Source organism: Melozone crissalis, unplaced genomic scaffold (genome assembly GCF_028551555.1).
Source record: "Melozone crissalis strain CALT ecotype California unplaced genomic scaffold, PUWL_Pcris_2 ptg000005l_1, whole genome shotgun sequence".
In the NCBI taxonomy this organism is placed as follows: Eukaryota; Metazoa; Chordata; class Aves; order Passeriformes; family Passerellidae; genus Melozone; species Melozone crissalis.
In genome coordinates this window covers 48,193,620-48,221,266 of record NW_026535783.1, presented here as the reverse complement: position 1 = coordinate 48,221,266, position 27,647 = coordinate 48,193,620, and the positions used below count along the sequence as shown (strand labels likewise).

The 27,647-nt window shown below is 37.6% G+C and overlaps 1 protein-coding gene across 1 annotated transcript in view; it reads left to right on the top strand.

The window, feature by feature from the left end:
- MRPS27 (mitochondrial ribosomal protein S27) overlaps nucleotides 1-27,647 on the top strand; it is a 42,731-nt gene that overhangs the window by 3,420 nt on the left and 11,664 nt on the right. Inside the window, exons 3-5 of the mRNA XM_054282018.1 lie at nucleotides 4,155-4,225; nucleotides 6,170-6,228; nucleotides 27,286-27,400. Coding sequence (XP_054137993.1) covers nucleotides 4,155-4,225; nucleotides 6,170-6,228; nucleotides 27,286-27,400 — 245 coding nt within the window. The remainder of the gene's footprint in view (nucleotides 1-4,154; nucleotides 4,226-6,169; nucleotides 6,229-27,285; nucleotides 27,401-27,647) is intronic.

The following is a 27,647-nucleotide window of genomic DNA, read 5'->3' as shown; positions in this document are numbered from 1 at the left end:
TGGTTGTACATAGAGTCTTGCCTGTACTAACTAGTGATTATAGCTAGAGTGAGTTCCTCGTGTTGAGGAAATGCTCTTTTATTTCTGTGTTTCAGACGTTGTTTTACAACTGCTGTTATGCAAAACTATGTTGTGAAGATACTTTTAAGGGCAAAAGAAATATTTTTTTATTTCAAGTCAGTTCCATTTCTCTGCTGTAGTGATGTGCTGTCCCAGACACAGACTCATTTACTGTGTCCATGTAAGACATGCTTTGTTGTCTTCACTGTAACCTCAGTTTAGAATCCAGGTATAAATGTGTTTCGCAGACTTTACGGTTGAAAAATGTATGGGAAAGAGCAAGACTGTATTTTGTGTACCAAAATGCTTTTGTTCAAGAAGATAGGAATTGAAAATGTGTTAATTTGGAATTTGAAAATTGCTTGTTGGTAGGAAGATGGCTGCCTAGAAGTAATTTGGATTCCATTTAATAAAAATGAAGTACAAAGGAAATTAGAATCCCAGGGGATGGCAGAATGCAGGTGAGGTAGGAAATTGCATTTTTTTGTTAGAAAGATTCACAGGACCTAAATTGGCTCATCTGTAACACCAGGTGGCGGTGCTGCCCTTAAAGACATGAATAATTTCCCTTCAAAGCCTTGTTCAGTACAAAGCTGTTGTTCTTTCCAGTTATGTGGAAATAAAGATAAATGTGGAACAAATAAATTTGTAAGGCAAGATACTTGCCTTGGCCTTTATATTTTAGTTGAGTCTTTGAAATAAAACAAGGCTTTCTTTATAGCACCAGTGTTAGCTTGTGAGTTAAGGTATTAGCTCTGCCCATCACTCCCAGGACACGTAAACTTTGCATCTCAGTTTTATCATCATTTCCCACCTCTGGATCAGACCACTGTCTTGAGTGAACCACTTCTAAGAATACGAGGGCATAAGTGGAATAGAAGTGGCCTTACATGGTGACTAGATGTTTCCCATATTGATAATGTGCTGCTTTTTGATTTGGCTACATTCTGTGGATAGGTACACACTGTGAATCAAACTGAAACTATGATGATTTCCTAGGCCACCAAACTAGTATTAGAAATCATAACCACTGACTTGGAATGTGAGGGTCAGTATTTTCTGAGTCATTGTCCTGAACCACCCTGTTGCAGGCAACAAGATATTAAGTTTCTATGGACAAATGAAAATAAAAGTGAACATGATGTCTCATATACCAGTGTTATAGAGACCTTTATGAAGTCATGGCCTGAAATTAAGGGACCTAATCTTACATTTATGGTTTGTTTCATTAATTTCATTAATTCTTGAACATGCAGTAATATATTTTTAGAGAAACTAAATTTATGGAGTTAATCTTGTAGAAATGTACTTTTAGGATGCATATATGAGAGCTTGTATAGACTAGTGGTTTTTTTTATGAGCCAGACAAAAGCATTTGCAGTATGTGTCTGTTAAAATGTGCATAGGATTCTGATTTGGCCATTAAAATATTGGCTTGGTTTATAGACAGTGTAAGCACTCAGGTTTTATTGTCAGCAATGCTAGGAGACTTGGGCATTCACATGCTTGCCTTCTAGTACTGCTGTCAGGATGATTTAAGAAGAAACTTCAATCTTGATTATTGAATAGCAACTTAAGGAGCAAACTTGTTTTACAAAAGGTGGCTGAATTATTTCAAATTATGAATTTGAGGAAAAAAGTCTAGTTTTAGATGTTCCTCAGAGAAAACAAGCTAGGAAATAATTACTCATTGCAATTAATTCCTGTAATAATAATACTGCAGAAACTGCAACTTGTCTGAAAACAAAGCTAAATTTTCCATTATCTTCATTTGTCTGCTATTGTTTTAGATTTAATCAGCCCATTTGTTGCAACTCTTACACTGGAGATGATAGATAAGTGTTTAATGTTTATATGGAGTTCATAGGTAAGTGCTTTCCATACTGTAAATCTGATGGAGAGTTTCAGCTTTGTAGGCAGCAGTAAAGGTCAGCCATTAAAATTCTAGTGTGAAATCTCTCAGAGGATGCTGTTGTATAATGGCTAACAGTGTTGTGATCTTGTATTCATGGCATTGTATTAATTTGGTTTATATTCTGCTAAAGTAGCAAGTGTTTTCTAGAGCAGGCTCTTCATCTTCATGAGCACCTAGACAAAAGAAATGCTCAGCTCAGGGCTTGAGTGTGGCCCAGAGTGGTGATAGCGATCACCTTCTAGCTTTGGGAGGGTATGCATAACAAAAAGAGTTCTGGAATAGATAAATGAACTCTGAGTCTCAGGTCCACATTTCTGTATCATCAAAGATAACAGATTTTGAAGTAAACATTTCTTTCCAGCTGTCTCAAAATGGAGATTAAGAATGGTGAATGACAGTTGACTTCTTTTAGGCAAGGACCTACCTGGTGCTTTGACCTGGATAAGCTGAATTGGTCACAGCATCCCTTCTCTCTAAATTCTAGCACTACTGGGAATGCTCCCTGTGCCTTTACTCATGTGCTTCATCATGACCTTTGTGACTTCTGGAGAGATGGGTAATACAGAGTCAAAGGCACTTACAGACACTTCCTGTAAGGATATTCCCATATAAATCTCTTTACCATTAAACAAATTGCATTTTTTTTAGTGGATGTCTTGTGTAGCATGGCCTTGATAGCCCACATCACTTTAGCGTTTTGGTGCTGTCTTTTGTAGAAGCTGATACTGGCCTTACTGACTTTGTCACAAATTTCTCTTTGCTTTCATGGTCATGGTAAGTTTGCCTTTCCTCAGCCAGAAGATAAATGCTCATTTTGTGCTTTGAAGAACTCTTCAGGAGAAAAGCTGTTAAGTAAAAAAGGAATCCTGCTATGTGGCAGACAATAGCGTTGTACAGACTAGGAGTCAGTTGTTTTATTCCAAGTCATGGCTCTGTCATTTTACTGAAAACTTCATCTACGTGCTGTAATGTGACAGATTACCTATAATGAATGTCATTCGTTCTGTTAAAACTGTACCCTCCAGTGTTCACTGTGGTACAGGTGTCTTAAAAGTAATAAATAGGGATATCACTTGTTTTGTGGACAGCATCTCTCAGAGACAGAGTATGTTACTGATGCAGTGCTATGCCCCTGACAGTTTTGCAAGAGTAGAAGGGTTAGTGTGTTCTGATGTAGTGCTGCGATTTCTGCTTCTCTCACACATGAGAGGTGTGGAAGCAGATTGACCTTTTCAGAAAATAATTGTAAAACGAACCAGCCGATCAGTGGCCAAGGATGGCCAGTGGGCTTTACTGAGAAGCGCAAAGGAGTGACTCACTGAGTAACAGTTGCAAAGGAGGAAGCAGGTTCCAAATGTTGCAGAGAGAATGTGTTAGATTTCTGGTCCTCAAGATGGAGGAGAATAGCAAGAAAGAGCATGGTTGAAGTCTCTAAAGCTTATAGATTTGATATTGTCAGTTCATTGTCAAACTGATGACATTAGGCATATGTTGAGCAGCTTACTCTTTCTGAATAACCTTTATTTTCCAGGAACAGTACAAAGATAAAACTCCAAATTAAATTAATTTAGCTTCCAATTAATTCATTAAATGCAATGGCTGGCTGGCTGTTTGACAGTCAGAAGTTAAGTTCCTGCATGGTCAGATGAATACTGTTATATGACTGCCGAAGCAGAATGCTATAAAGCTACCTAGTTACTGGCGCAGTGCCCCATTTGATTGACAGGATTTCTTTGGATTGCTCTTTGTGACTGTAAGGTTTATCAGTATGGTACTACATGTTTCTGTGTCTCATTGTTTTACAGTAAAATAAAAATCCATGCCTAAAGCACTGTCCAGCATATGCTAGGCTTGAAAGCATGTGGGAATTTTAAGGACACCTGCTAATTTTTTGTTTTAGGTGACTTATATTAGTTATACCAATTTAGAGTAGGTTCTTTTACCCTTTTTTTTCTAGAAAGTTAGGATCGTCATGTTGAGAATTTTCTCGGGCATTATTTTCTGTTAAAGTGTTCAACAATATTTGAAAGTACTATTTCCATACAGTTTTAAAATGGAAATGTTAAGAACGTGGAATTTGATTTCATGGACATAGATTGTATTCTAGGTTATATGATGACTTTGCAGATTTTCCTGTTATGCCAGTTGATTAAACACATACTTTTTCTGCTTTCTCCAGCTGACTTAGCCCACTTAATGGACAGAACCTATGAAAGAAAACTGCCTGTCAGCTCTTTGACAGTAGCCCGGGTAAGGAAATAAATCCCAATCTTAAACTGGTAGAAGTACTGTGGAATGCTTGTGTAGTGAAGTGAGCTGAGAGGTGATAAATGATACCCCTTCTGTTAGGAGTTCCAGGATCATAAATGTCTTGTTATACTTTTAAATTGCTTTATAAAGCTGTTTTATTGATACTTGGTACTCATTAGTTAGTATGCAGATCATAGGGTCTTCAAAACAGATTTTTTTCCTCAGCAAAATTGGGCCTCGCTGTTATTGGGTTGTGTATTTCTGTAATATGTGTTTCCTGCCTTCCTGTGATTTCTTTGTGAGAGCTTTAAAACCTCCTCAGGCAGTGCATAAGAGCCCAGGCTGCTAAGGGAATTAATTGAATTAGTACACTGCACTGTCTGTCTTCTTCCAGTTCCAGGCTTCCTTTAGAGTGAGGTGGAGGTGAACATATTTTGATTTTATAGCTTTCTTTCACTGCAGGAGACTGAGGCAGAGCAGATGCTGACATGGGTTAAGCAAAGCCGTTATTTTTACTGGGAAGAGTAACCAGTTTCATCCTCTGGATAGGTTAATCTGGAAAAGGGGAGGAAAAGCAGAGATACATTTTTTTAAATTCCCTGTGTAAATAAATGATTGTTTGTAATGAAGAAGGAGAATAAATAAGTTGTTTGTTTAAAAGCCAAAACAACAAACTGATTTCAGTCTTCAAAATTACCCAGAGAAGCTGAGTTATCTCAGTAATACCACTAATTAGGATAATTTGCACCACTAACTGAGGAGTCACAGAACGATTTGTTCAGTTACAAGAGCAGGCATTTACACAGATCAAGCATTCTTGACCATTGCTTCTGAGATAGTGTCCACGAGGGAAGTAGGTATTCCTCTCCTTTTTATGAATCAGATTTAATCCTTTCCTGCTTTGGGCTGACCTCCCTGGAGAAATGGCATTTTCAGATTGTCAAACAGCCCCACTTTCCAATACCTGAAGCTAACATCAGATTCATATTTTCTGGAATGTAGGTAAAGTACACAGGCATGCTATTGCCATGCTCACAAGATGAGATTTCTGTGTATACAGCATGCTAAGAGAATGAAGGAATGGGTGACCAAATACCAGTCAGCTGAATTATTTTTAGATTAGGCTTAGGGTAAAGAGGAGTACTGGCCTTGAGAGCATATTTGTTTATTCTGAACTAAAGGTATTATATTATTAAGGTGCTGTAGTGTTCCAGCACCTTTATATTTATGTTAGTAAAATGTACAGGAAAACAGGATTCACTGTTACCATAAGATAAATCTGGCTGAAAACTTGGCTTGTATTGAAGTAATTGATAGCACTGGGAGTTCTCTAAGAAGACAGGATTGTAAATGAGAGGACGATTGTGCAGTACAGCATGGTGATTTTTTTTCTTACCATTGTTTGTAAGTATAGTGAAATACAAAATTTTGCTGTCCCTGTGCTTCACAATATATACTATGAGTAGGCACAACAGGCAAACTATAGGTAAAATATTATTTTTTTGAGAAAGCAATGTGTCACGTCAAAACTCTATCAAAATTGTGGCAAAAATGTGAGGAACTGAATATATGCTTAAATAAAGAGTATGTTTAAAGAGCAAAGATTTAAAGGAACAGCAAAAATACAGGGTACTGAGCTATAGGTGTTTAATCCTCAGATGGCTTTCAAGATTAAAGTATAAAGCATACTTTATACTTTAAAAGCTTCTTTTTCAAGCATAAAGTTTCTTAGAATTAAAGAAGGAAGTTCTCAGTTTAAAAAGATTTGAGTTTTAGCAGTCTAGAAGAAACCTGAATTAGGAGCGAGCAGAGATATGAGGAATTCCAGTACTGTCAGGTAGGTAAATGTGCCAAACAAGTGTATTTTGTTATTTGTTATTTTCTTCTAATATGTTTCATGTGAATGCTCCTTTTTTAAGCTTGTATTTCTTATTTTTTAATCAGTTTGTGGACAACATTTCTTCACGAGAAGAAGTGGATCAGGCCGAATACTACCTTTACAAGTAAGCATCATTTCCCCTCAACACAAACTTTGAGCCATAAGAGTAAATACCATGAGGTCTTGTCCTTTGAAGACTGACCCTTTCCAGCTCCTTGGCTTTTGATTTCTCTCTTGCAAAGTATGCGCATCTACTTGTCTTACAATTCACAGCCAAGGGCTTTCTTGCCAACTTCTGCGTGGTTATGGCTGCCCTTCTGTGGACCTCTGGCATTGTCTCCTGTCAAGCATGTTAATCTGAGATACTGAGCTAGCAGCTAATGTAACCTGCAGCTTTGGTTTATGTTAGAGATGCTGAAAATATAAATAGTCATGTTTGTTCACAGCTTTTCCTTTCAATACTTTTTTTTTTGTTCTCTGAATCATTATTTATCTGAATTGGCTACATGATATTTGGATGTTTAAGTGTAGGACTCAAGGAAGCTTTTTTCCTTAGAACACAGAAGAATGAAAATGGGCATACTGTCAAGTCAAGTCAAGGGTGGGCGAAGTATATTGTCCCCTTAGTACTTGTATGTTTCCCAGTAGAGCTGTGTAGTTCACTCTATGCATGGGTTGTTACATCTTTTGCCTACTATTTTTGTGTTGATTGAACTGTACACATTTTCTGGTAGTGTCAGGTTGAATGCTTGTTTACTTCAAGTCAATACCTCTCAATATTGACTTTGAGAGAGTAGCAATTATTGCTGATCACTAGAATAAATTTTAAGACAGTGGCACACACATTTTGAGAACTAAGTTTTTTGATGGAAAAAGTAACACATCCTGTCAAAGCGCATGAGAGAACATCCTTACAAATAATGCCAGGTTGTTATTTATAAATAGTGATTGGGTTTTTTTAGTTAAGGTGTTTTCTGGATAGCTGGTGTAAGTATGCACTGTTTTAAGTATGTGACTACATTAGACTGATTCTGTGTTACTACTGGGATGGTATCTGAACCTCGGAACTTCAATATGGAAACAATAGAAATGGGGCGAATACTAGCAATATCCTGTAGGTAAAAAATAAAAGTTGGAAGAAGACTCACTCACAGAGGGCAGGTTAGCGGCATTATCATTCCTTTTGATCAAGATTTCACTGGTCTTATCAGAATCTGTAGACAGAAGTCAGTTTTCCATCTTGCAACAGCAGAGATAAAAACAGAAGAATGTAAAGCCAGTTTAATGAGAGCCCTCTAGTACCTTTTAGTAGCATTCTTGAATGTGTTCTATTATGCCACATGTCCTTACTTTCTCTCTGATGGAGTCAGGCCCTTTAGGGTCAGGGATTTCAAAAGACCTTTGACTTCCCTAACGTACAAAGGAAAGTGGGGTAGTTTTAATTGCTAAGTCTCAAAATCGCACAGATAAAATCCAGACAGTAAAGTGTTTTTAATGTATCTTACAGATTCTTTCTTCTTGAGAAAAGGAGTTCAGAAAGAGTCACAAAAACTTAGGAGCATAAAAAATTATCCATAGTAATAGGGAGAAAATATTATGGGAATCTCTAACAAGTAAATAACCTTCTTAGTCTTAATGTGTGCTTGGTTAGTACCTTGGGTTATAACACAGGATTTCTATCCTTAAGAACACCTTCTAGTAGAGAGAGTTACAGTGCAAAAGCAATAATGGTTATTTACAGTTTTCCTAAGATAAAATTCCACTATGGCTGGTGAGAGTACAGCTGTGTGCATATCAAATATAATAATGTGCCATTGATACAGATTTTAGTCATCCTTATGGGGAGACTAGAAGAGTATTGATGTGTCACATGGCTTGTCGGACATGCTCTGGCTGAAATTTTTCTTCTTTGTGTCCCTGTGATGGTGCTTTGTTTTGGTGTTGCAAAATGCTGTCTTTTGGCGGTATTAGTATCTGTTTTCAAGGAGACTTCATTCCAAACTATTCTCAAAATGGATGTGTATTCAGGTAGTGAAACAGCGTGTAAAAATCCTAATTATAACAGCATTTTCTCTGTCAAGTGAAAATATGCATTCTAGCTTTAGGGTATAGGAGATATAGGTATTTGCATTGCACTTTAGTTGGTCTTTACAGTTTGCACTTAGGCTGGAAGTAAAATGAATGGCATTTTTATAAAGATAGGTCTTTGCACCTGTGAGGGTGTTTGACACACAAAAATGTCCCTTGTAAATGGCCACACCATGAAACATAAATGAGGGGTGTAGGGAGGGAAAGTTAAGAAGCAGAGAAGCTTTGACAGGAAATCTCTCTTTTTCTGACTTAATGAGAAAATTCCAAGTACAATTTTTCTTTTATTTAAGTAGAGAAAACTTCTGAACAGGAGAAAACAGTATCAGAGAAAAACTGGTTTTGTGTCTGTTTTTTACATTTTATGTCTTCTGAGGTATAGAAGTCTATTGCAAACAACTGTTGTGTACATGGCCTGTACATGGTAAGTTGACTGTGTGTGCATTTGACTGAACATAATCAGAATGCTCCCAAAGTCCTGTGGTTTTACTCTTAGCTGCTTGTAGAGTATAAAGAGGGAAATTTGGTACCTCTCCCTAGTGTTTGGAGCCTCTGGGAACCTGAGGGGAAAGATAATCAGTTCCAAGGCCCCTGCAAGGTTGGAAGATGTTGCCGGTACAAAAGGCAAAGTGCCTGTGGGAAGAATCAGAGGGAAATAATGGCATTACCATGCTTGCAGCATGGTATTTTCCTGGAGATGGGAGTGACAGATCTTGTAATTGTTAGCTTTGTAGGCTGGAGACTTTCCATCTATAATATTAGGCAGAACGTAGTTTCAAAAAGTAGTATTCTGGACCATTACCATAAGGCATTTAGGATCCCAAAATAAAATATATGTGTTATATTTAGACCTATTTCTATTTTCTGTCCTTTTAAAGCATAGGATCTCCAGCCATACTGTCTCCACAGAGGATCTTGAGCTCAGGAATAGCTGTGTGGAAACTGCTATTGTGGAACATGTCAGTAAGATGGTAAAGGCCAGTTTGAGGCATGATGTCATCTGCTTTCAGTGCTCCTCTTTTTGTTCTCTTCTGAATACCTCCCCCCTTCTGTTAACTGTCAGGCTTTAAAAAAATCCTTTCATCTCCTAGGATCCCAGCAAAAATTCTCATCAGAATGCAGAGCACTTTCAGCCAGATCAAAGATCTGCAGTTCGCTGTACTTTGTCCTGTCTCACTGAGATGTCACTATTTCACACATCAGGGTGTTTTTCTTATGATTGAAACATTAGCATAATGAAGAGGGGTTTTGTGATGAGGTAACTGCTGATTTTGTATGTAGGTTTTATGCCAACAAAGATTTTTCAATGTGTGTGAAAAGAATGGGTGAAGTTTTTCTTATGTTGAGACCCCTCAAGAGAATTTTTAATTGCATTAAACCCATGACCTGCCTAGATTTTTTTATTATCTTTCTGTTATTGGTAATTTTTTTTTTTTGAAAACACAGCTGTTTCTGCAGACTTCAGGATTTATTACTTGGGGTCCATACCTGATTATAATCACAAAACGAGACAATAGCAAATGATTAGAAGTTATTCTCCCACATCCGTAGATGTACTATCTTTAATAGAATCATAGAATTGTTTCGTTTGGATGGTAGTAAGTTACAGTTTTGAGGCCTGATTTCAGCCTTAAAATAATTTTGGGGCTCTGATCTCTGTCCATATGAAATTGTGCTTTTTCCTAATAATACCTGTGTGTTACTGCTCAAGGCAACATTACATGCAAAGTTTCACCTGCACTCTCTGTTATCTGAATGTCTGTTCTATGGGTGCAGAAGTTGCACTTTTACTTTCATACTAGTCAAGCAGCTTAGTGTCTGAAAATGTTGTTACTCTAAAGTATTGTTTATAATAAATTTTCACAGTGTACCAAGAAAAATGTATTCCCGAATGATATTTGTGTGACATTCATTCTTACTAGCATGGTACTTCATTTCTGTGTAGAAATCTACAGAACGTAATGAATACCATTACCTGTTCCAGCACAAATAGGAGATATAAACAGAGTCCTGCAACTTACTTAATTCTTCCTTTGAGATGTTTTCAGTCTCTTAAGGCTGTAGGTGAAATAACTGATCAATTCTTGGTTTTCAATGCCTCCAGAAAAGTATATGGGTTAAAAAAAGGTATAAAAATAAATGAGTCAGAAATAGCTGCCTGCTATTCAAGTTATGCAGTAGTTATATTTTTTAATGATATTGAGAAGTGGTGGAAGCATCTGAAGAGAAAAATACAATTTGCTGGCACATTTTGTTGGCGTGGTATGTTTTACCAGTTTGGACACCTGCCTAGGCTGAGTGCTTTAAAATAAGTTAATTTGCAAAAGATTTGGGCAGCTTTTCAGAAGGTAGGGAGGCACAAGGAAGGGAAACACCAGAGATATATACCTCACTAGAATATTTCATTCTTTTCATGTGAATGACAGAAATACCAGTGTTTGCTGCTGTTCTGCTATGGTTGCCTGTGTGTGATGCTGCTTTATGTGAAGAAATATTGGTCACTATCCAAGCCAGTGCTGTCAGATGTAGCTGTTCTGGCTGTAGGGACTCCACTGTGCTGAAGCTCCAGCATTCACTCATTTCTGTACAGAGGGGCACACGTTCTTACTCTCCCTCTCATCTTTCACTTTCTCTGTTGTCTTCATCTGCCCATGGTTTGTCACAGTCTGAACTGTTGGAATCTTTGGAAAAAAACATTAGTAACTACGTTTCAGAACCCAGAGCCAAATTTCAGCAAGCCTTATCATGTAACAACATCAAATTTCAGTGTGCTCAGTGTAGCATGCTTTGAAGTGCAGGAGAACCATCATTAAAGATGAAACATTGACGAGCATATTGAAGAGCATTCAGAAGGCTCTTTTCCTGTAATACATGCCCTCTCAGTCGTCTGCTTTTCATAGTTCATTTGTCCTTTTGTATATAGTTTTCTTTAAACGTTGCAGAAACTGTTAAAGAATTTTCAGGGCACTGCATATAAAAGCACAAAAAGTTGGAAGGCTTTTCATCAGCACTAATTTTTTAGTTGTATGTTGCCAATGCTAGAAGGATAAGCATTTGGATTTTAAAAGCTTTATTTTTAAAACAAGAGGAAAAGAAGGATTCTTCTACAAACAGATGGCAGTATCAGTGTTGGGGGTAATCTCTCCTCCTCATCATCCGCAATATTTCTAGATTCAATAGATAGATGAAGCCAAATTCAGAAATTGACAGAAATTATTTTGTCCACACCTCCATGTGGATAAGTTTTTCATTTAATATTGGAAGACAGGCTTTCATTATAATTCTAGGAAGAAAAGGGTGTAGCAGATTTCTGTATCTTTTACCTAGCATCTTTCTTGCCAGCACCTCAGAGCTTTTTGCCTAGTAGCTTCTACGGGAGATAATCTAAAGTACAATGTGACCAGATCTCAACTGTTGCACTCATATATTGAAGGAGAAAGGGCAATTTTGTCTCAGAGTTTGACCCATGCTCCTCCTTAAAGGTCAGTTTTGCTATGTCCAATGGCATTCCAGAAGTTGTTTAGTAAACCGCTGTATCAGCAAAAAGTCTGTCTCGAGGCAGATCTTGCATTATGTTTTAGAAATACTGAAAGTCCAGACAGAGATTAAATGCAGCCGGGAATGTAGAGAGTGAGCCATTCAGATGAACACAAATGGACAGGATGGACTAAAACCTTTTATAAGATTCAGAATTTAAAACAAGTACAAGCGAAGATTTGTTCCTTTGCTAGCTTTAGTTAATGACTAATATGACTAATAATTATAAAGATATGCTAGAGAATTAACTCTATCTGGCTTTGCCTGCAAGGAATTTCCGGTTCTATACAGCCCCTGAACAGCTACAGCAGTCAAAGCCAGTCTCCAGTCCCATGTAAACAGAAAAAAATAAAAAAGTTAATGGTTTTACAGAGGTCCTTGTCCTTTAGCTTTCCTAAACAGTATGAAACAGTACAGCAATATTTTCTCTTTCAGTTTTGTTGAAAGTGGCAGCTACCAGTATAAACCCATAAATTTTTTTTAGGTCTACTACCATTAGCAGAGTTGTCATGGTCCCTTCCATAGGAACTGTTAACTTTATGATTATTCTATCCATCAACCTAAATCACTCTTCTGTGTGGTGCAAGTATTTCCTTTTTGGATCAAAATTAATGTGGTGGAAAAAATAACTATGAACTACTTGTTACTGTCAGCTTAATATGGAGTAATCTTGACATGCTGTAGACCTGTGGAGCTGTCTTATTGCAGATAGGTTGATTACAATTAGAATTATTTTGATTGTTGACTTGGTCTTAGTTTAAATCAGCAAGCAAGAAACCTCAATTCAAATAAAATATTTAATAATGCTTCATGTTTATAATTTAAACTACCTTTTAAAGAAAGGCTTATTGCTATTTTCTGGCAGCAGAAAATGAGTTCTTCAAACGAGTTTAATTTCTTTGGAAGGATAGTACTCAATTTAGAACCATTTTCTTACTGAGTAAAGAGACAGTCTTCTGTAGATACTTCCGTGGTTTAGAGGTATTTATTTACAGCTCTGTTTTATACATTTGATATTCTTTTTTTAAAGAAGAGGTAAATGTTTACCAGAATGCTGTTTTTCCTGATATGGACAGCTGCCTTTGAGAAAGAACCTTAAATGAAAGTATTGCTTTTCTACAAATGTTCAAATTTTAATGAGTATGTAAACATTAATTATATTAAATGCAACATGGAAAGCATTTAGAAAATGTTTTCTATTTAAAACATACCAATTTAGGAAATCTTATTTTTATTTGATGAAATAAGATCCTCAGTATGTCAGGATTTTTGTATTTGTAGGTGCTAGTTTTTATTCCTGTTTCAACTTAGATGTGATAAGCGTGCATTCCTGCTATTTTGAGTCACATAGTAATTTTTGAGCTAAACTAAGCATAACATAGAAGAGTGGAGAGTATATTATGTCTGCAGCTGTAGAAGGGGCAATAGTTATTAAAAGTTCTGTTTTCAGTTGCTTAACTAGTAACCTTCTCAAGTTTATGTTATGCTGCTTGTAAAGCCTAGCTGTACAATATAGGTTTCTTGGGGAAACAAGTGCCTTTAATACAGATTTTTATTTTTGGGGTGTGCAAACTGTTTTGTTTTTTTTTTTTAATAGCAATTCTGTTGATTTTTTGGTTAGCTTTAATTTACAGAATTGTAGTACTGAATAGCACTGGGTTATGGGGTAGCTGTTCAAATTAAAATATTAGGCCATTTTACCTTCATCTATTCTTACATAGCACATATGAAATAATAAAATAGGCTAAAAATGGGAGAGTGTTTATTGTATACTTCGGGAAATTCAGGATTTTGTGCTACTGCAACCAGCATACTCAAGATGCTGAACAGTTTAAATGTCATAAATAGAGGGCCAAGTGCAAAGTCAAAAGTCTTCCAGGCAGAAAATGTCTTATGAATGTCAGTGATCAGGATTCTTCTACTGTAATCAGTAGTAAAAGAAAGAATAAAGGTAGTTTTTGAGCTAAGTTGAGATGTTATTTTATTGCCGTTAAAGGCGGTTTTCCAAGGGGTGAATCAGGGTGTTCCTGGCTTAAATGGACTCAGCAAGCAGCTGTGGATGAGCTTCTGATGAGAAAAATAGTTTTATTGAAAATTGATTTTTAAGAACGGGATGAGTATTTGAAGCCTATATTGTACTAATTTTATTATGAAAAAAAAAAAAAGTTAGGAGCTGGAGAGTGAAGATATGCAGTTAATAGTGTCGGCTTTCAAATGTCCTCAGTCTGGAAAATAGGAGTTGCATAGCTTGTCGCAGTTGTTGGGTTGAAAATACATCTTGGGTTAAACATATATGTGTAAAGTTTACTCACTTACCAGGATTTACTTTGTATTTTTCCCTATGATTGTTTTCTCTGACTTGTAACTAAAGGAAGTCTTAGAAGAAAGTGGGACTGGACATCCACTAAGAATGCGAAATGTTTTTAAACACTCCAGGGCATATCACATGGTAGTTTAACATGGAAAAGGATGTCCGTCTGTCTGACAGTTTTCTATACATTTTTTTTCTTTACAATGTTTGAGGAAACATTTTTTCAGGAGACTAATGTGAGTGCTAGTAAGTCCTATACAGTTTCACAATATTTTTGGTTTTGTACCATGGTGGCAGTTTTGTACCATGCTTTTGCAGGTTGTGTGGGAGCAGGCCTGGGACCAAAGCATCTCTAACATTCCACTGCCTGAGAATTCCTATTTTGCACCACACTTGTTAAGAAAACTGTCAGTATGTTTGAATGATGGCACGTCATGTGCTAATTTATAGGCTAGACTGATGGAGAGACGGACAAAGGCATTAAGATATTTTTTTCCTGTCACACCTCAGCCAACGTATGAAATACAAAGCTATGCAGTATTTCAGTGAGGACATCCCTTCATTTTACTATATGTAATGAACAGTCCATATGATCTTCGTTTAAAATCATTGTTTCATAAAATCTTGGTTTATTTTACAGGCTTTTACGATGACTGTGATCTGGTCAAGCACATAAAAAAGGAGCTATACCGTCTAACTGGACATGATAGTCAAGAAAAGTGTTGTGTGCTTTGTTGGTAACAGTGAAGATGTTCAGTTTAGTAATGTGATACAGCAGAGTGGATCCAGTATAATCTCTTGTGCTCAGACTATCTGTGGTTTTGATGCACATTGCTGCATTGTATATAGTAACAGATAGCTGGTGTGATAAGAGTTCCACGAGGTGAAACTCTGTGGAAATGGAATGAACATATAAGATGACCATGTTAAGAGGCAGAGTAATCACCACAGTTATAGACCTGCTTTGTTCTCTTACACTCCATTTTAGATAAAATGGTTTTATAACCAATAATGAAAATTATTATGATGGGGAGGAGGTAGATTTACATTAGCATGCATCTTTCTTTAGCTTGTAAATGATTTGGCATGTTAATTTTCAAGTAGCTGCCTTTTTATTAAAAAAAAATATGTTTATGCTTTTGTAGGACTGAAAGTGTTGTGTCAGCATTTAGTTATCAAGACATGTAGAAAATTATGTGATTATATCCAACAGACTGTAGATTTTTCTTGCCCCACTTAAAAAAATTTGAAAAGTCAATAATGTTACTCTATTCCAATGGCTCCGTTTTTTCTAAATATTTCCATCTTCAGAAATGTCCAGACAGATTAGAGTGCAGAACAAAAATTAAAATAAGAGGGTACATTTATTCAGCTTGTATATCTGCTTATTTCTGCATATACATTTGTGCCTGTGAAAAAATGTTCTCCCTAAGGGCAGAAGCTTGATTGCAGACAGATCCACAAAACAGTGCTTCGCTGTAATTGAATAGAGGAGTATTGAATCAGTAGATAAGCAAAGGTCATCATTATTACTCTTATTGTTTACAGAAAAGTTAAGTTAAGGTGCAACTTTCTGACTATAAGATGCTCAGTGGCAAAATGAAAAAAAAATTACTCAAACAGTCATTCAGGATACTTACTTTTTTGTTGGTTGGTTGCTATGTTGGTCGCTTGGTTGGCTGTTTGCTTGGTTGATTGGGATTTTCTTTTTGTTGTTTAAATACTGCTTTAATAGTGAGCATTTTGGAGCTGCATGCTCCAAATAACGTATCTATGTTGTCTGCTGGAATGAGTCCAGTTGCATTTTCTGTGCTTCTCTGTACCAAGCACTCTGCTGAGCTACCTGCAACTGTTTCTTCTGCCATAGTTCCTGTTACCTCTTTCTGAGATTTACTTGATAAATCCTTGGTTCCTAACTGGGTTTACTAATCCCTGAGTAATCCCTTCCTTACCTTTCTTTTGCGGTTTTTTGTGGAGGGCATTGTGGGATGGAAGAACAGTATGGGTTTGGAAAAAGCTTAGATAGAAGTCTGAGCCTTTCTTGTCAGCTGATTTTATCCTCTTGCCTGTTTTTTTAAATCCTTATGTGTCCCTGTCCCTGAAGGAGAATGTCCCCAAGCTTTTCAGCTGCCTCTCTGTCTCCCCATTGCTACATCAGTTTGAAAGCCGGAGGGACTCAATTAAATGTGGAGTTGGTTGTTTCAGAAATAGCGCTGTGGCTGTTTTCATCAGTTGTTTTCTATCTTCACCACTGGTGCATCTCTATGGGGTGCTGGACTGCACATGTTTGGAAGGTGCTGGGGTTGTCCATGTCTCCCAGCTTTCATTTAATTAATGGTTGTATGCATGTGTGGTGTGCCAGATCCTCAGCTGACTGGGGCAGGTCCCTGGTAGCTTGGAGGAGCTGTGTGTTTTCTCTTTGGACCAGGTGGGGATTAGACCCAGGATCTAGTTTAGGGAGCATTTAAGCAGCGACAAAGAATGCTTTCTTGGATTTATTGTTAAAATTTGAAAGGGATATACAAGACAGCAGCTGATAGAAATGCCTGTTTGCTCAGCTGTGAATGTAGACCCAATAATAATTCCTTTCTCATGCTGAAAAGTGAGCAGGGATTTTGGTTATTCCCCCCCCCCCTCCCCCACCCCACCCCTTCAGTCTAGTACTTGTCAGGCTAAAAACACACAAATTTTGGCATCTGGATTTGCAAACTGATTTTCACCTTTAAGAGTAATATCTGTTGTTTAAGAATTGGTATGGATATAAAGCTGCCTTTAATCTCCAGAGTCAACTTTATGATGATCCTCTTTACATTGACATTTATTATGCTCTCTCCTCTGTAACTACTGCTTTCATTTAAAAAAGGGGGAAAATACTCCTTTCTTCCAAGTTCCACTAGGGAGTGTGCAGAGCTGGACTAAATCAAGCTACAAGCTAAATAGACGGCCTCTGGCAGCTGACAGCTGGGTGTAAAATGGACACCATCTCCCTCCCCCTTGTCTGCACATTTTGTGCCAAAGTCCACAAATAAGCCTGGCTGCTTGTGTGTCTGACTGGCAGTGAATGAGGTGAAGCAGCTACTGTGAGAGCGTGACAGCAGAACATGTGCAGCAGGAGTCTGTTACAGTCCACTTTACCAGCAAAAAGATGTTTTTGTCTTCATTTAAGTTACTGTCCTGCAGTGATTACTTCTTTTTGCAGTTTTCCTTAACTGCTGTGTAAATGTCAGTTTGGACCCTGTATACAAGGTCTGAGTAGGCCACTGTAAAAGGGCAAAGTAGCAAGTCATCCTGGCTTTGCATTCTGGGCCAGTCATTAGCAGAACCAAAAGCATTAGTGATTTGTCATAGAATATGCTGAGTTGGAAGGGACCAGTCAGGCTCATTGAGCCCAGCTCCTGGCTCTGCACAGGACACCTCAAGAATCACACTGTGTGCTTGACAGCAAGTGCTTACTGGACTCTGGCAGGCTTGGTGCTGTCACCATTGTATTTATAACTAGCAGTCTTGGATGTGTTCCTGTCTCAAAAGGGGAGAAACTACAAAATACCTTTTTGCATTATGAAATCCTCTCTGCCTGTTTTGGGTAGCGTGACCTCATTTTACTCTGCAGCTTGCAGCTACCTACGCAAGGGAGCATTTGTCCTACAGTACATCCAGTACTTAAAGAGAGGTACCTGCTGTCTCTCTTTAAATAACAGATCTGATAGCATAGTCTTTTCCTGAAAATAATAAAACAATCATGTAGCGGGTAAGAGCCCACAAATTTCAAACTGCCTTACAAAATGCTTTGGTCCAGTTTGCCATGTTTATCCTTGTTGTACTTGCTGTTCCTTGGGATTGACATATGCAATGAGGCAAAGGACATTTTGGTCTCGTGAGTCTCAGAAGTTAGATATACTAGTTAGGTATGCTAACTAGATGGCTCAGAAGTGCTGTGATTGGGTACTGTGGTTAGAGAACAGTTTAAAATGTGTAAAGGAGTTGAGCATTTCTTGTTACTCATTGCTAAAAGTATTTTTATTAGGAAAATGCAAGGTTGGAAGAAAAAAGAAATACCAGTAAGTATTGCTCATTGAGACATGACATGAAAAGTAAACAGAATAATGATGAACTGTGTGGTAGCCCTGGCCTATTCACCAATGATTGACCTTTTGGAAATGGTTGCCTTATTGACAGTGGCTGTGACTGAAACTGCAGGTATCAGGGGTTTTGTTCTCTTTTTAGGTGTTTACATTTAGTATTAAAGCCTTCTTTTCTGCCTCCCCTTCACTCATGGGGTGCAGAAGGAGAGCAAATACACAAGGACATCAGACTGTAGCAGTGAAAAATGTAAATATATTAGTGCAAAATTAGGCTTGAATTATGTGCCTGTGACAGCAAATCTGAAAAGGTAAAACCTGTACTGTGCAAATCTAGTTTGTGAAGTGCTTGGGAACAAGTGCAAGGTTTGGCTCTTCCCCTGCTTAAGTTCGTTACTGAGATCCATTCAGTATTTGTATTCCTGAAGCACTCAGAGGTGCTGTATTCCCAGCACCTCTTTTTTGCTCTGATTGTGGTGTGAAACAAACTGCAGAATAAACAGTTTGGCTTGTACACCTCTGTATTGCATACTTTGACATACTCAAGACAGAAATACATCACTTATGATCTGTGTGAGTTCAACTGTGATCAAACTGGAAAGTGTCAAGGGTTATGTCAGTCAGTGGAATGCTGCAGTCGTTTGAAGCTAATGTGTGATCTATTTCTGGGAGCTATTTTGTGAACCATAAGGAATTTGAGTAAAATAAATGGAAAATGCAACATAGTTACAATGTAGACTGCAGGTCTCAGTGATTAGGTCTCTAACAAAATTATGTTAATTTTGCCCCAGGTTAAATCTACACTGAATATTAGGCATTGTTAAAAAGTTACTATTTGCAAATACAATAATAGCAATGTCTGTTAAAGGCTGAGATCTTTTTCCTGCCATAAAATCAAGAGGTCATTATTTGTTTTCTTGACAGCAGTTCTTATGCATATGCTTCAAGTATGCCTATTTAATATGGCGTGAAAGGGGTATTCTCTCATAGTATGGGCTTAGTGCTAAAAGGCAGAAACACCTTGATGTGTGGTGCATTTCTCTCTGACACTGAGCTGTCACAGAACTTGAAGTCACTATTTTGTTTGCATGGAAAGCCCTTGGTGCTACATCTCTGTCCAGCTTGGTTAATGGTTGCTGGAAAGCAAGCTTCACTGTGACATCCCTGCAGTAGTTGGTAGCTAAGAGATGGAGGTTTTCTAAAACATCTGTAATAATTTATTTTTTAAAAATTGAGTCTAATGAGCTTTAAAGCAGTTTAGCCCTCAAGTGACATAAAGTTAACTGTGGTTGAAGAAGGTCCATGACACAAGTACTATTTGGTACACAAAAGATTTCAAACTTACTTTTGAAGTGCAGCTAGTGGGAGCTACCTTTCTGCTGGAAACAGACTTTCTGGGAGCCTTTAGTGGTCTGTCACTTGGCGAAGTGAACCACATGCAAAGATGGTTAACAGTAACTAGAAATTGCAAGCAGGCTTTTGCAAACATTTGTTTTTCGTTTTGAGAAGTAAGTTTGTAACTTGTACACTAGCTTTCACTCAGGTTTAATTTGTTGAAGTAATGACAAGCATAGCTGAGTTAGTAAAATGGTAACAATCAAATCAGTGCTTTAATTATATATACCTTTTTTACAGCCTTGTGTTAATCAGTTTTCAGAGATCCAGGTAAAAGAATCAGCAGAACTGACCCTTTGTTGAGCTTTGAAACAGCAAGTTTTATCCTTATGCACTTTGAAACTGCTGAGATTAAATAAAATTCCCTGAAGCAAGAAATGTAGTATCTTGTATGGTTCTTAATTTGTCTGGTTTTGCATGCCAGAATACCGGAAAAAGATACAATTAATGGAAGAGTCGGTTTTAAATTAGACTTGATTGTGGTTACATGGGAAAAGGAAAGACACTTGAGAGAATCTTATCAGAATCACTATAGCAACAGCTCACTTCATCATTCCCTGTGTGCTTTCTCAGCCTGTTATACTTTCTCTACAGTATTGGTGACATTTACATTCAAAACCAGTCATTTCAGTTATAAGTCCAGAAGCGTTTGTCACAGAGAGCTGTCCCCCTTACAGTCAGTAGTTTGGGGAGATTTGGGGTTTTTCTTATTGTTGTTATTATGACACAAGCTTTTCTTCTTAATTGTCACTCTTTGAGTGAATTTCACCTTTGTGGTGAAAGTAGTATAGATTCTTCATGTGTGTGACAAGAAAACTGGATTTTTCCTGATTGTCTTTGTTTAAAAGGAGTAGGAGAGGTGAAGGGTGGTGGGTAACTGTTTTCCTGGGAAAAGGAGAAAAATACAAGTACTGCATTCAAAAACCTGTTTATTTGGTTTCCTTCATTGCAGTTCACCTCATCATTTCATTAAGTCAAAAAGGGGGGTTGCTTTATTCATAGTTTGCATTTGAAATAAAACTGAACGTGATAATGAGATGTTATAATGTTCTTTCATGAGACTAAAGCAGGCATCACCACCTTTTCTTGGTAGCAATGTTCTTTTACCTACCCAGTGAGGCTCCCCAAAGGTCCATTTTTAGTGAGCTAGCTGGTGACCTTCCTTTTAACCTAGTACAAGGAATTGTGTTGATACTGGATATTTAAATATTAAGGTCTTTAGCTTCTAGCTAGATAAGGCCTGTGACTAATGTCATCCTATTTCAGGTTAGGCATACAGAGCATGTTCAGCCAAACTGACACAGATTAGTTCACATTCTTCGCTAGTTCACTTCTTAGTAGTGAACTTCCATTGGAGTTCTGTCAGGGAATGCATAATTCTGAAGCACTATGAATCTACATGAAAAGGCTCCTCTAAGTTTTTTAGGAAACACATTTAACAGCCTTGAAGAGTTTTCCCAGGGACAAAGAGTGTACTGAATGTGTATGTTGTTTGAGCCTTGGCTTTGCTTTTTCAGTCTGAACTAATTAGAATAAAGATTTGAGGCATTTAAGGTAAACATGTGGGATATTCATGAAGTTGTCTGAAGGATTGCTGCTTTGTGCTTTGCAAATAATTCTAGGGAGGTTCAGCGCTGCTTGGTGTAACGTGTGGGCAGAAGGTTGGAAGTGCAGCTTCACTGCAGTCCTGTTAGGTTGACTGCCTCTGGGTGGAAGGATTGATAAATAATTCAGATATTTTTCAGAAATACCACTATCTGTTTAAAATATTGCGATACCAGGAATGCCAATAAATTGCTTCAAACTTGCCATAGGCTCCTTATCTGTTGTATTGCTATTTCTTTTGTGATAGCTCTTAGGTCTATTTATGTATAAGCAAAGCATTTCTTTCATGCTGTGGTAAACTGCTTGTCCATTCATACATTATTTTGAAATTTATAAAATTTATCTAGGATTTTGCAATTCTTTGATCATACTGTTTTTTAAACTTTCAATGTAATAAGGCTTGTTCCTTATGCTTTACTCCTGAGGGTGCCTTAAATTCATCAAAAGGAGGAAGAGCATCTAGTGATACAAGGCTGACAGCAGTGGGCAGGAAAAAAAAGAAAAACTGTCAAAATAGGTAGGTCAATAAAGAATAAACTACACCCTAGCTGATAGTTACTGTTAGAAAGAGACTTTGTGAAGCTGAGCTTTCTGTGCTTGAATGTAGTTTTGAGCACTGCAATAGCTACCCTGAAACTACTGAATAGTGAATTTTCTCCCTTCAGTTGTTGGTAGAGGAAAGTTACCCAGATGATATCATGAGGCTTCCTAAATAACTGTGTAGTAGGTACTTCTAGACAAAATATTTCCTTTTCCAAATCTAGTCTTATTACTAAGCTTAAGGATTAAGAAAAAGGTAAACTTGTAACATTGAAGTGAACAGAAGTAAAAACTTAATGTGGTATAACATGAAACAAGATGTGATACTTAAAATATCCTTAAAGTCTCCTGCTCAGTCTTGATGTTTGACTGTGGTTCTGTACTGTAGTTTCTCCATATCTGATCATTTAAGTCTGATTGGGGCCATCATCAGACATGCATTAGTGGTGTAAGAGCTCTGTGCAAATCTTGAACAAAAAATGTTGTGCATGAAATATGAATTCATGTGGAGGTGGAAAGAGCTTAATTTAGAAGAATTATTTTAGCATCAAAGCAATCAAGTTAAATTAGTTCAAAATAAAAGACAGGAAAGTCAGTAAAAATTAAAATAGAATAGGGGCTGAACGTAGGATTTTTTCAGGGAGTCTGCAAACCAGTTTTCTGCTTGTGTAAAATTCTGCCTCAGCCTTAGACTATGCTCTGTTATAGTTGTCATGTCTAATTTTTTAACCTGTCCTATTACTGCTTTTGATAATTGATATCTTATAGTACATATACTACTTGGGGTTTTTTTCAAAACGAAAGCAATGGATTCCCTCTGTTTTTGAGTGTAGGCAGTTAATGTGTGCGGCATTTTCTATAGGACTGGGAGGTTTACACATGAAATTTTTACAAGATTTATACAAAAAAGGTGAAGGCTAAAATGGCAGTCAAAGAAGAGATGGAAAAATAGAGTTCTGTTCATTTTTTAAAGGAAATTTCTGTCAATAATGATTGCTTTTCCAGGATTGTTTTCTTTGACACTGATTTATGAGCAATGCCTCTTGGTCCATTTAAAATGTAGATGATTTTCCCCAAGGCTTGTGGCTTGAAATGACAAACAAAAGGGAGAGTTTTGGGTGACAGCCTTCCAGTTTCCAAGCTAAGCCTGCCTGGAATCCATTTGATCATTATGCACTGTAGCTGAAAAAATGTGCCTGGGAAGAAAAAAACATGGCATTGTTAATATGCTTCCCAGCCCTGTATTACTTGTGTAAAATCTGGAGTTGCTTTGGATTTGTTCCACTGAGGTAGTTTCTTCTTGGTTTGCAGAGATATTTCCTATCATATTTATTCATTTTAAGTCTCTTTACATTTTGTGTTGGGACTTTGTAGAATTTTAAGTGGATGACAAGTAATCTGGGACTCTCCCTTCTGTTGAAAATATGTGAACACGCAGACCCGTGTTTCTCTCTAGTTTTAAAGGAAGAGAGATAGGAAGTGCAGGGATGTGTGGATCATTACAAGATGCTTTCTCATTAGGCCAGGTAAAGGTGGAGAAAGGAAGAATTTCTTCCTTCTGAGAATGGGGGAGAATGAGGAAGAGGAAAAAGTGTGTCTTGCACAAGGATAGCTTCTGGGAGTATCAGGAATTGGACTGGCCCTTAAGAACGCCACAGAGTCCAAAATGGAACTTGTGATCAACAAACAATGGGAACCGATATGCTGAGCTTGTTTTCTCTATATACTACCAGGAAGAGCAGAGCAGAGCTCTTCCTCATGGTCACTTCTACAGCACTTTCTCCTCTGTAATGCAGCAAATTTCCCTTCACCATCTTCCTCATTTGTGACTGTCCCCAAAGCAATGAAGTGCCCTCTATCAACCTAGGAAAAAGAATGCAGACCAGCAAGGGGTGTTTCTGTTTGCTCTCAGGTTTGCTGCATTACTTCCCTTGAGAAGACGGGATGTGTGAAAGCAGCTAGAGTGCATCACCACTTGATGGCACGAACAAAGTTGCAAGACTGAAATAAATTAGTTGGGCTGGAATTCAGCTTTTCTGCAGTGTGTGAGTGCACCAATATAAATAAGTCATGCTTGCTGTAGTAGTACAGCACCCCATGAAGCACTCTCAGCGTCTGTTAAACTTTTTTATTGTTTAGTTTCTTTCACACAGCATGAGTACCCCAGCACTGTTGAAAATAACGAGCAGCAGGGCTTTATGCAGTAACTTAGTAAACTGACAATGTAGCCCAATGTGCTGGCCTATTTGTGAGCAAGAGAATGTACTTGCTTGGCTAAAAATGTTCTGGTTGCCTTGTACTGAGGCTGTACACTCCTTCTGTGTCTTCCAAGTTATAATCATTTTGCAACTACAAAGCAACTGTTAGTGAAAATCAAGTTTCTGGACTGCATAATTTGAAAAGCTTTCAAAAATAAAAATAATTCTCTAGAGTATTGCGTAGTGTGCTGTTAGATTCACAATGACCTTGATATTTCAGGCTCTCCCTGTATTATAAATATTTCTGGTTTTATTCCCCATGGAGGCAGATGTTCTCAGTTCAATGACTGGAAGGATGACCATATTGATTTTGTAGCCATTAACATTAAAGTGTACCAACAGAGAGCTTCTCTAAGAGTTCCTTCTTGTCTTTTCTAAACACATTGTAAGAATCTTGGGCTTCTCTGGTTTTTATTAGTTCTCAGAAAAATGAATTTCAGCACCAGACATCTGCAAGATAACCTTCTGGTCTCTCCATTAAACACACAGCAGTTGCTAGAGACTTCCTTTATTTAATTCATTCTGAATCCTCTTTTTTTTCTGTAGTTTTAACTTCCTTCTGTCTTTTCATCTGTCCCTGAACATATTGCCTTGCTTAATTATATCCTGTTTGGTGGACAAAGAGAAGGAGGAGGATGTTAATGCTTGTCAAAATGATGAGCAACCTCCTCTTTTTCCTGATCCCATTTCAAGTACAAGCGCCTGCCACAACATTTGGTTGATTTGTCTAGGATAACTGTAAAAAACAGATACTCTGTTGGTTTTTCTTCTCAGCTAGTACAATAGAGACAGAGCTTATCTCAGTATTGTATGGATCAGAAACAAAGTTTGCAGTGCAGTTGTTTCCTTTTCACTTCCAATTCTCCTACCACATCGTGGATTAATGGACATGTCTTGTGTTGAGGCATCTTGTACATGCGTATATATTGCATTCATGCATCAGTCTCCTCTCCTTATTCCCATGCAACTGACTTGTAATTCGTTGTTAGAATTAACTAGAAAATTACTTTGTTAAGAAGCTCTTTGCTTTTCATTTGCATAGCACCTAGGGCAGGCAAGACCGACCTGAGCATAAAGATCAGTATAAAGATCTTAATAGTAACATACTTGCAGTAATTATATCTGAAAGATCCTGTGGTTATCACACACACACACGCACGCGCGCATGCATACAAAAATCAGTCCCAGCTCTATAAAAGCTGGTGTGCAGATTTTTTACAAGGTTTTATGGCATGCCTCTGGATTTTGTGCATATTGATTCCAGCAACGAGTGTTGACTGGATCAGCTTAATTCTGTTTCTAGGCCGCATTGTATCCCTGTTTTTGCTGTCCAGTATCCCCCTTTTGCTGTCCAAATCCAATTCTACTTTGAAACCTAGAAGCTTCTATTACAGTAAGCTTTAGCAGTCCCAAGATACAGGGAGTATTGGAGTGCTCTCTCTCACTGTGGTGTACTCAAGGGAATAAACAGAGCTGTGAAAAAAGTTGGATATTCAAATGCATTAAAAACAGCTGGTTGGGTTTTTGTTGTTGTTTTTTGAAAACTTGTTTTTCATTTGCAAAGATGGTATCAATAGAAAGCCTAATTTTTTGAGAGAATCAGTGTCATGCTTTTTGAAAGACAGGTCTGTTGTTTTCCACTTGCGAAACAATATTAACCATTTAATGAAACTTTGAAATATGTTGGCAGCATTATTACTGGGTGCTGGTGTTCCAGCTTGACCATTCTTAAATAGCTGGTGAAAGAGTCTGTAGCAATTGGATAATTTTTCATCAAAATATGATTAAATCCAAATTCCTGTAACTGATACTTCCTGAAAGCATTTGTCCATGACACAGGACTTTAGTGAAAGCAAATGTACATTCTTGCTACTCTCAGTATTTGAACTCCAGAGAGAAGAAAATGGAAAGTAATTATAGTACCAGAATGGATGCTTGTAATTTAATATTCAAAGCATGCTTTTCTTTGCTATTAAATTTTAATTTAATGGGGAGATTTCTATGCCACTTACAAGTACTTACATTTAGATTATGTAGTTGTTTAGCTTCACTTTTGGCATGGCTGTCTTTGTTTTGAAGGCTCCCTAGGCTGCAGTACTTTTCCAGCCTTGGTCATCTGTGTAGCCCTCAGTGATAGACAAGAGATTTACTGAGGGGGAAAGAGGGTTGGTGGCCACATTAATCTGATAAACGTTCTGGAAAGCATGCTCACTCAGATGGAAGCGTCTACCCTGCCTCTAAATGGTGCTGCATCTTGGCTTGGGGCTGCGAGCATCTGCACATGAGCTCAGCTCAGTCATTGATGTTCTTTACAGAAAGTGGCAGTCACTTCTGTGCTGGGGACTGAGATCAGTTTTCATTTGAATTGAGAAAGACTGCATGCATCTCTTCACATGCGGGTGTGAAATTGAGCTCAGGACCAAGGCAGCAGCTTCTACCACTGAACTTTTAACTGATGCTTGAATGTTTACCAAATCTGAAGTTCCATGTGCTTTTTGTCACCGTTTGTTCAAATATGGAGCAAAGTGCATGTGTCTGAATTAGGATGAAATGAAATTAAAAGTATTTAATTGTACAAATTAGTCAAGCACTGGAGTAGGTTGCCTTGGAAGACTGCTGAAGTCATGGCATGAGGTGTCTCAGAATAGATTAAACTGGTGCAGGGGGGCAGGGAAAGGCTTTCCCAGCAGAGTTTCCCTGTGCATGAGGTATGCCTCACTGATGAAGCATTTCTAAGGCAAATGGAGCATGCGGCAGCCCAGAGATGACCTGTGCTGAGGCATAATGAACTCTTAACTGGTGAAGTGGGGCATGATTTAGAGAGGGTGAGAGACATCAGATTACAGAATTCCAAAGATTCAGATGCAGTTATATTTTGATGTAATTCTGATACTGCTGATGTCATCAGTTGTAGCTGTGACAAGCCTGGCAACATTATATATCAAAATGTTATATAATACAGTCTTACAGAATCACAAGGACAAGGTCAAAAACTACTACTGGTATAAATACCAGTCTCAGTTGGCCTTCATAAATACACCAAAATGTTATTTTTTTGTATTCTTTTTTTTTCAAGAAAAAAGCAGTGGGCTTTCTGGAAAGTGAGAAATTTAAATATTATGCATTTGTGAAAAAGTCAGATTCCCCTTTGTACATACTATTAATGTGTCAAAGTTTTGTTTCTCTTACTTGAAAGGGCTATCTGGAGCTCTTTAGAGAGTGGTGATTCACTGCCAAGTCAAGCATGGAGAAGTTTATATCTGAGTTCATGAATGGTGAGGTTTTGAAACTCATAGTTGTGTTGATTACAGAATTTGTTTCTGTGATAGCAGAGTCATGTTGTCACCAGAACTTTTTGTCATCTTTAGGTTTCGGCATAGCCCAAATTCCTGGTACTTGAGAGACTGGACCATTCACAGCTGGATCAGACAGTGCTTAAAATATGGCGCTCAAGATAAAGCCTTATACACAATACAAAACAAGGTAAGTTTTAACAAGAAAGAGACACGAATATATTTGATTGGCTTTTGTTTCAAGTGTGGCTTGACAGGAATTCCTGTTGCAGCCAGGGCCTGTAGACTGTGGGTTTAAGTTCAGGTTTCTTTGTCAAATAACAGATTGCGATTGCACTTGAATTTTAGCAATAGCCTTTTTACATCCTCTCTTTTAAATAGCTTTTAAATCCTCTCTTTTCTCAGAAAGCTCTTTGATTTTAAATAGTGTTGGTGTC